The 9930-nt window shown below is 42.8% G+C and overlaps 1 protein-coding gene across 1 annotated transcript; it reads right to left on the bottom strand.

Moving 5' to 3' along the window:
* Positions 1-4212: 4212 nt before the first annotated feature.
* Positions 4213-6989, bottom strand: IFT70B (intraflagellar transport 70B). The gene has a single exon (XM_063318133.1). The coding sequence runs from the start codon at positions 6955-6957 to the stop codon at positions 4951-4953; it is 2007 nt and encodes a 668-aa protein (XP_063174203.1). The 5' UTR covers positions 6958-6989; the 3' UTR covers positions 4213-4950.
* Positions 6990-9930: the final 2941 nt, after the last annotated feature.

Here is a 9930-nt window from a genome sequence, read left to right as displayed (position 1 = left end):
ACTTGGATTGATGGAGGACAGAGTGGTGGAGACAGGCTAAGAGAGGGACAAGAATGGAAAGGAATACATTTAGGGAAGAGGAAATGAATGGAAAAGGAAACAGTGCTTAAGGCCACCCCTGCCGTGTACCCAGCGTGTGGTCCTGAGCCATTCGCTTATTGGTTTTGCCTTCTGTAAAATGGATGATGTAGCAGCAGATATAGGGTTGAAGGAATGCTTTGATGTTCAAGACCCACAGATCCCTTGTTGTGTAGCATTCAGTTTTGACTTTTGGGTAAACTGCTTGCTGCCAGGTAGTCTGACGCCCTGCTTTTGGAAGTAGGTGCTGTTGGCAGCCAAAGCCGTCAGGGAAATTTAGAAGTAGAGATGTGAAGGTAGTAATATGCTATTGCAGTTCGTCTTCCTAATCTGGGACTCAGAAGTATGCTGCTTCTCACATTTAGCTATCATGATTACCCATCAATAGAACATTCCCTATTCATCTTTTTAATCCACATCAAAAGAAATTGCATATAATGTGCCAAGAGGGTGAGAGTAGGAAAGAGAGATTTACCTACAATTTTCAGTCTGTGATTCTTCCACAGTATAAATTTAAGATGAGAATAAGGGTCAAAATTACATTTCTTTCCCAACAACTGGCAGCCCTAAATGCTGAAAACATAACTGCCAAGATATCAGAGGGTTGAAAGTTATTGAAAGTTGTGCCCATGACTTCTGAATTTGATTGCGTGTATTCAGCAGAGAAATAGAAGTTAAAATGTGACGATAAAACTGAAAATCAGGAGAATAAGAAAAGCATAATTTAGATGCAGAAAATCTGGAGATTTGACTCTCCCATAAAAATGTTGTTAGTAAAGGTAAAGGTTTCCCTCGACGTAAAGTCCAGTCGAATCCGACTCTAGGGGGCGGTGCTCATCTCCGTTTCTAAGCCTTGGAGCCGGCGTTGTCATAGACACTTCCGGGTCATGTGGCCAGCATGACGACTCGGAACGCCGTTACCTTCCCGCCGAAGCGGTACCAATTAATCTACTCACATTTGCATGTTTTCGAACTGCTAGGTGAGCAGGAGCTGGGACGAGCAACGGGAGCTCACCCCGCCGCGCGGTTTCGAACCGCCGATCTTCCGATCGGCAGCTCAGCGGTTTAACCCGCAGCGCCACCGCGTCCCAAAAATGTTGTTAATAATATATTAATCTACTTAAACTATTTTAAAGGTATTAACATAGGAATTCATATCTATCTATTATCTATCTATCATCTATCAATTATCTATCTATCTATCTATCTATATCTATCTATCTATCTATCTATCTATCTAATCTATCTTAAAGTAATTATGTATGTATGAAATTCATAGACTGCCTCAATCCAACTGGTTTACAACATATACAATAAAATACAATAATACAATGATTTACCCATTTATGACTATAATAAAATTTAACAATTTTCGTAACATTTATCTGTCCTCCTGAGCTCATTGGAATTTTTAACCATCTATTTATATCAATATTAATCTATTGACAACTATGAATGTTCTGTAGCAATCATCAGGTTATTCAGTTAATTGGAGTTATTCTCATATACTTCCCATAGACAATAATATACCTATGGAAATTAATAGAAATTGGTCTTTCACTTGGTGTTTGGATTATTTTAAATACCCAGGAAAAAAACTATTTATTTATTTGTTTGTTTGTTTATTTATTTATTTATCAATCAAATTTATTCCCCACCCATCTCACTCAGAGAGTGACTGCTTTGTTGATTTAAGTATTTAAAACTGTTTATCTCAGAACACTCCTACACATGGCTACCTGTCATGAACACCATTGCGATGCTTGTGACATCGCAACGGCTCGCATGACAATGCAGGGAAATGGGTCCCGGGCGGATTAAGGGAAAAGGCAACTAGCTAACAAAAGAGAGCAACAGGTGCTGGCAACAAAGTATCGACTCTAGCCGGAGGCACGGAAGAGAGAGATACAATGCTGCAAAGAAGGTAATTGACAAGACCAGACCAAGAGGCGCGCCTGAGCTGTCAAAGAGATTACGAACCTGATCGCCCGGCAATGAACCATCACCGGACAGGGAAGCAATTAAGGAAACGCCCGGAGCACAGGAGGGGCTCCATGACCCCTCACCTACCGGCAACGGAACCGACGGGGCTTGGGGCGCACCCGAAGTAAGAAGGGGTGGAGCGCTGACCGGCGCGGGCTATTTAAATCCCATTCTGGCGCGTTCCACTCACTCTCAGCTTTTCTTAAAGGGCACGCATACTGTTACTCAAATAAAACCAGAACCTAAGCCTACACTAGCATCTGTGTTTTTACTGGGTAGCAGGCAGAGCCTGACACTACCCAACAGTAAATCCAATTAAGCAATGGGATTTATTTCCAGCCAGGAACCTACGAGGTTGGAAACCTATGATCCCTCATATCATCTTATTACCTACTTCACCTGGGCCTAATAGAAGTCGAAGTACAGTAACATTTGGAGGACAATAGATTACCATTTCTGGACTAGGATTGCAATCTGCCACATTTTCATATACGCACCAGGTGTCCCTCTGAACAGGTGAACATATATAAGATTGCAATATAAGTTTACACTGTCTATGTTTTCCAATGTTTTATGTTACTCCTTAATCTATTTCTAACAACACAGCAGCATCCCCAGGGAGGGCAAATGGGTTCAGAATGATGAAAGCAGCACCACAGTGTGTGAGAACCGTGGGTTCAGATATCCCAATAGTAAGAAACCTCTCTGGAACCAGTCAGGTCTCAGAAAAGTATTTCTTTATTGAAAGATACAGTTCCATCTCCATCTCCGTCTAAAGACTCAAGTGACTAAGATTCCCCAATTCCCTCCTTTTACTCGCCCCCGTTTCCCGCCTTCGTTTGAAATTGAATATTTACAACTGCTATTGGTTTTTACACACGATTCTCAGCAGCATTCTTCACTGTCAGTTTGCTGATAAGATGGTAGCCACAACACTGGCATCAGCTTGCTAGTTCAGTCCGTACTGTCTCCGTTTCTCACACAGTAATCATTCCTCCCCCCCCACGCCCCCTTTACAACCCATGAGAGAGGAGGACCAGAAGGGGTTTTATGGCTTCTGGGGCCAAACCTCCGACACACTGTTGCAATGCAAGCCCTGCCTCTCTTGTATTTATGTTGTGACATCACATGGATGCCCAAATGGGGCAGAGCTTGGCACGATGCTTCTGTAGATGCTGCTGAATCAGTATCAAGATGACATTAAGTAGTGACAGAGGACAGAGAAAAAAAAAGTTTATTTCTGCAGTCTTTATATGCAATGCAGTTCAGAGGGGATGATGGAAACATGAACTCTGAAAACATCCTACTCGTAGCAGTTCCCTTTCATGGCTTACAGTAACAGTATGGCTCCTTGCATTAAAAGCATGGATGAGAGCTTTCTATACCCATAGGTGATGCTGGCCATGGAATTATAAAAGCTTATTTTGAAATGATAATGTCCAGAGCCAACGACCATCATAGCAAAATCAGCCATGGATAACATAATAAAGATCTCCTTATTGTGCACTGTATTGCTTTGAGAACATTCAGCACTTGAACCCCACAGATAAGCCCAGATCTTTTTTTAAGTGACTACTGACTTTTACAGAAACTGCTCAGTGAATATTAAGCAAAGCTCTATTTTCCTGTATCATTGCCCACAGCCTGCACTTTGTCCTCTATAATATGAAGTGACTTTTAAAAACTTTTAATAAAGGTCACTATGTTTACACTGAACAATATACAATTCTGTAAATTTGAAGTGCATTTTAATTTCCTATTGCTCTCTTCCATATAGATGGTAAGATTCGATTCCATGGTTTCCTGAAATTGTGCAGATGTTTAATATAGGAGGGAGTCAAATGACATGTAGGCACCAATTAAATACTGTTAAGTCTATAGGCTCTAAACATGTAATGAGCCCACAATGACTTACTCCATGTGACCACTAAGTCTTATCGTTGTTGGATTGAGGATGTCCTACAAATGCAGCTCATAGGTCACGTGGTGGTCGAGGAATGTTTTAAACACTCAAACCATGACTTGTGGTGGCTTAGCTTGCCTTTATCAGTCCAGTGTGCCATTCAAACCTGGACAAATAATTGGCTTATGGTTAAGCAGCTATTAGTCTTCTGGGAAACTGAAATGGCCTGAATATTCCACTGAATTTTACAGAGTAATGTGGGAAAATACATATTGCATCTGTTCCCATGTTGGTACTGGTAAAATTTAAATCATGCTACTTTTTAAAAAACATTTTTATTGCTTCAAACTAGGGCTTGAATACCCGCAAGTGTCCAAGTAACCGCAACTTGCATTAGTGTGAAAGGATTAAACACACATACAATAAAATTTAAACTGTTCAAAAGGTTGACATCATTTAGAGGTAATTTTCTGCCCTTACCAAATTTAGCAATTAAGTTGGCTTAAGTTGACAATTTCATCTTCCAAATGATACTTATTTGAAAGGTGCTTTTGGTATTTTCAAAGGGCTGCTTACAGGCCTGGATTAAATGAAATGTTGCAGTCAAATCACTTTTGGAAAAATACAGCATATACATACTCCTCCACCCCCATCTCTCATAACAAATTCATTCCATTGTACTACTCAATAATTGGACAGCACAACATTCCAATTTTATAGATCTGTTCCTTCTTTTGTTAAAAATACCTATAATATATTTGAAAAGGAAGCTCATTTAATAAAAGCATTTTTTAAAAGGGTGAAAAGTGTTACCCTATAATTCCAAGTCAATTCAAAATCCTGTGAACTTTTTACAACACAACTGTACTGCATCACCACTTTTCATTTCAAGTACTACAAACGTTGATCAGAAACCTAGTCAACACTGCCATCACGATTCACTGATCTTTTGACTTGGGCCATTTTTAATGTGAATGCTACGGCAGTTACTTATTCCACCCAATAACTTCATACATCAGTGCCCGCAGCTGCCTGGCTTCATAGGTAACGGTGTTCTTCCCACTGTGCATCTTCTCTTCCTCAAGGGGTTGTTCTATCACCGTCGGGATATTTCGGCCGTACACTTCACAGTGCTCAAGAAACTGGATGCATTCTTGAATGACGCTGTCCCGCACCATGATCACATGCTTACACATATTTTCTAACAGTGACAAGAAACATCTTTTAGCATAATACCAAGTATCTGTGCCCAACTTTTTGTTATAAGGTTCTAAACTCTTAATCACTCTAGAAATGCCGAAGTCAAAGTTTCCTTTGGCACAGTAGAGAGTCCCAATAACTAGATTGACAATACAGAGATGATAGATCTTTTTATCAGGTTCATGGTAAGAAAGCTGTTCTTCTTCCTTTTCAATCTTTCTCATCAGCTCCTCTGCTTCTTCATTTTGACTAGTCATAATATAAGAAACGCACAGGTTAGCCAAAACAATGGCACTAACTTGAAGGATGTTATCATAGTGTTTTTTTACAATGGGCTCATAAAAACCAATTGCCTCTTTGTATTTGTTCTCTTGCATGAATAGTACATGAGCCACATTAAGTTTCCATACTTCATGATCCTTGCAGAAATCTACTGACTTATGGAACATTTTCTCCAGCATGGGATAGTTCTCCATGTCCCAATAAATCTTGGCCTGGGCCATAAAGACAGGAACGTATTTCTCCAATGTCTCATCATACTCATTCACAGCTTTCCTTAGAGCCTCATCATCTCGATTTTTCCTAGACTCCTGTACCTCCTTGGTCAGCTTTCTCAGCTGCTCTGTTAGAGCCCCTGCCAGTTCATCAAGCTTATGAAATGCCTCATCAGGGGCAGTTTGGCAGGTAATCATAGCATCTAAGTAGTTGTACAAATAAGGTGTGAGAAGTTTATAGGTCAAGTGAGCATTCTCAGCCAGCACATCTGCAGCAAGGTCATAGTATTGATATTTGCAGTACAGAAGCAGCAAATTCCCAAATGTTTCTGGCGGGCAAGGGTTCTGCTGCAGAAGGAACTGAAGTTTCTCAAAGCCTTCTGTGGGTCTCCTGTCCATGTTCATTAGAGCCTGGTTGTGCAAAGTGACTGGGTCCAGCTCCTCCTCAGCCCGAGGGGGCATATCTGTAAGGGCCTCCTGAGCTGCCTGTAGGTTGCACAGCTGGTATTCAATGGCAGCTTTCAGATTGAAGGCCTCCACCAGGGCTGTCCGATGCAGGAGCAATGTATTGCCCACGCTGCGGACATCCAGGCCTTCAGTATTCGTCCCCACACTCAGCTCTGGATGCTGCTGCATGCCACGCTCAATGATGTCCGCAATATGCTTCAGGGCAGGGGCATACTGCTTGGCAGCATAGCAGCACAGTGCCATGTTGTAGGACAGCTCTGGGCAGTAGCCCAGCACTTGCATGGCAGAGGCAAACTTGCTGCAGGCTTCCTCGTGCTGCCCTTCGCGGTAGAGCAGGCAGCCCATGTTCACCTCCGCATCTGGCAGCTCGGAGGGGTCCTCGGGGGCGCCGGGGCTGCCTTCGGTGGCGGATGCCAGCTGCAGCTCCACCAGGGCCTTGGCGCTGGAGAGGTCGCCCTGGGCGTAGTGGGCCGCCGCCTGCAGGCGCAGCGCTCGGCTCTGGAAGGCCGGGACGTCGAGCAACGGGACGGTGGCGCGCAGGGCCTCGCCGTAGAGCCCGGCCTTGTAGAGCGCCTGCGCGTGATAGAGCCGGTACTCGTGGAGTTCGGGGTGCAGCACCCCCAGCTGCTCATAGCACTCGGCCGCCGCCGGGAAATCCTGCAGTTGGTAGTAGCAGTAGCCAAGCAGCGAGAGGCCGGCCCGCGACCGGCAGCTCCTCTGCAACTCGCTGCTTAAGATCCCCACCGCCTCCGCGAACCGCCCGGCCCGGATCAGCCCGTAAATCGCCGCCGTGAATTCCCCGTCGGCGATAGAGGCCACCCCAGTGGCCATCCTGCCCAAGCCTCCGGCTACATGCAACCAACGTTGCCAGGCAACGCCCCGCCACCGGAAGCGGAAGGCTCCTGCCGAGCGGTGCGCCAGTCTCTAGGCAACCGAGGGTCTGCGACCCGCAACTGCCCGAAATTGCAGACGTGGCGGTTATGATCGCCTGGGGGAAATGAGCTCTTCCGTATTTGCTTTCTCTTGCATCGCCACGACCTTGAAAAGCGTTGGGAAAGAGATGCGTCCCCCCAAGGATTAACTGTGTGGACTACATTGCGCAGCAGGTCGCGCTGCCCTGGTTCCTCTTGCCGCAAAGCACTGTGGGGGATGTAGTTCTCTTCTAGAAGCGGCTCGGGAGCCCGCTGGTGCCGCGCGTTCCATGCCAGGGGCGTGGCAGAGCGCCTGGAATAGCAAAGGCAGATGTTTGCAAGCTTAGCAGAGTTGCATTGCCCTTTCCTTCTCCGGCGGTTAGAGCCAAATTCGCCATTCCCGTTAAGAAATCCGAAAGGGAGCCAAGTGCCTGTACTTTTAATTGCTGGGTGGAGCAAAGGATTTTGGTGCTAGCGAAGTTGATGCCGCAGACAGTTCCTTTGTCCATCGGGTGCCGTTTCTACACCACGCAATGACTGTCCGTATCCTGTGCTGTCTCTTCCCATCCCGCTAAAACAAGGACGTGCTCTTTTTTTTTCCTTTAAAGCGTGCAATACATAAATCAATCTTAATTTGATTTCTTACAACTTTAAAATTTTCCTGAAAAGTGAGAAGGGTCAAATAGTCTATTGGGTGTAATTTGAAGGGGCCAGCAGAGAAGAAGTGGCCTATGGTCAACCTATTAAAATCTGTCCAGAATATAGCATGGTGTTGCCTTATTTGTGCTGAGGTCAGATTTTTACAAATCTGTATCAAGAACTTCACATTTTAGCCTGAGGGTGCTTGTTTGCTGCTCGTAACACCTTTCAGGTCAGATCTTAAAAGCTGTTATATACTTCACTTCAATTGGTGAAATACACTTAAACTAATACTTAATGCAATTCGGTTTCCCATTTTAATGTTTTACAGTGGTAGGAAGTTGCATACACATAGCCTGCCTCTGGTCATCCTAGAATACTTTCAGATAAGAATTTTACTGCTTTCTCCCTCTTATTCTTGTATCTTCCCACCTTTTCCCATGACTGCTTCCACCTTTTTTCGTTCCTGGAAAAGAATCCATTAAGAAGAAAAAGATGGAATAACTGCTCAATATGTATCATATTGCTGGGAACCTTAATACTTTCAAGTGAGACTGTTACTATACAGCCACCATATCATATGCATGGAATTTTATGAGGATGACACATACTGTACCATAGTTTCCTATCACTTTTTCCATCTACTGAAAATCTGTTAAGGACAAAAATGTAGAATTAGATACATAGTGCCTTTTCATTGGTAGGGCTGATACCTCTCTATCCTTAGTTAGCTTCTGTTTGACTTTCAGCAGAAGAGATACTGCACAAAGCACTTACTATTTACCAAAAAGAGAGACAAAAGAAGTGCTTTTTCACCACTTTTGTAGATGCACACAGTTAAAATGCAGACAGTTGCTCAACCAAGTGCCCCCCAGATGTGTTGGACTAAAGATGATGCTTGATGAAATTTGAAAATATGGCCTTGCAGATAACTGAATAAACCAGGAGAAGCTGCGGCTGCTCTTGCAGACTGTTCTTTAGCCCTTCTTTGAGGATCTGCAAGATTGGTACAGATGCTTCTCTATGCCTAAATGCGTTAATAGTCAGGAGAGGTTGTGTTGGAGTTGGGGGAAGGGAATGGAGATGCTGAAGAGCATTGGAATCACACCATTAGTCAGCAAGTTTTTGAATTTTGACCCACAATAGAAAAGATACCACAAGACATGGGAAATAGATGGAGGCAATTACAAATAGGTCTGTGATGGATGGTTGACATTGTTAGGGCCTCAAGTGTATGTCAGCTTGCAATGGTTTTGCATTCCCCTCACTGCCACTGCTGTTGCCATGGGCAACAATGTGCTGAAGCCAATAAAAAGGAAAGGAAACAAGGGAATGCTCAACCTTGGAGGAAGCTGTAGGTTACATGCTATAAATTATGTCACACTTCGCAGTGCATCATATCAAAATTCAGGAAAGGTTTTGGAGCTGCCAGCAACACCCAGTCAATCATGGTGTCTGTCTTTTGCCATAAAACACATATTACATAAATAAGTCTCAGACAAATTCAAAGTATGCCATCTCACCTTTTTATTTATTACTGGGGAGAGAGAAAAGTAGCGGAGGAATAACAAAAACAAGTTAAAAGAGTACAAGTATTTGTTTAGACAATAACATAGATCTTCTCTTTCCTTACATGTCCTACTACCTTTGGAAAAAGAATTAAGAAGTGTAATCGGCTCATATTTGGTTAAAGCAAATTTTTTCATCTAAAATATTAATATTGATACTGGGGTAACATATTCACTATAATTGATTGAAAATATCACAGAATTCTCCAAAAGACTTCATCAAAGTAGATAGTACTAAAACCAGGGTTGGGAGAAAAAAAGTGGATCAGGAATGGTTATGGGAACTATAGATGTCATTAATTTATCATACTAAGTGTTGTAGAAATCAGATTATACTTAGGATTCAGATAGTTTGTCATGTTTTCTGAGAAATAAAAAATGCTGCTACAGTTTCAAAATGGGTGATATAATAATCTGCTTTTTGAATCTTGTGCTTAGATATTTATGTAGGAGATGACAGATATCCAGAATACCTTCTAGAGAATCAGAATTCAGAATTCATTCCCTATAAAGTTTTTCCTATCCAGTTATATTCTATTTGAAGTGTTTTTCAGCACTGGACAACAAGAGGATCTTGCCTTTATTTGAGTCAGGCAGTTCTGTGACTCAGAAATTCTAAATTTAAGAAGTAAGTATAACACTATTCAGCATGCATTTGCAGCACTTGAAGTGCAAGATTACTAACA

The sequence above is a fragment of the Candoia aspera genome, chromosome 1 (assembly GCF_035149785.1).
Source record: "Candoia aspera isolate rCanAsp1 chromosome 1, rCanAsp1.hap2, whole genome shotgun sequence".
Lineage (NCBI taxonomy): Eukaryota > Metazoa > Chordata > Lepidosauria > Squamata > Boidae > Candoia > Candoia aspera.
Note: the sequence above shows the minus strand (reverse complement) of the source record. Positions and strands in the feature narration are given on the sequence as shown.

Bases quoted from the DNA above. Each gene is read 5' to 3' on its own strand.
- IFT70B (XM_063318133.1), bottom strand. From the start codon at position 6,957: ATGGCCACTGGGGTGGCCTCTATCGCCGACGGGGAATTCACGGCGGCG.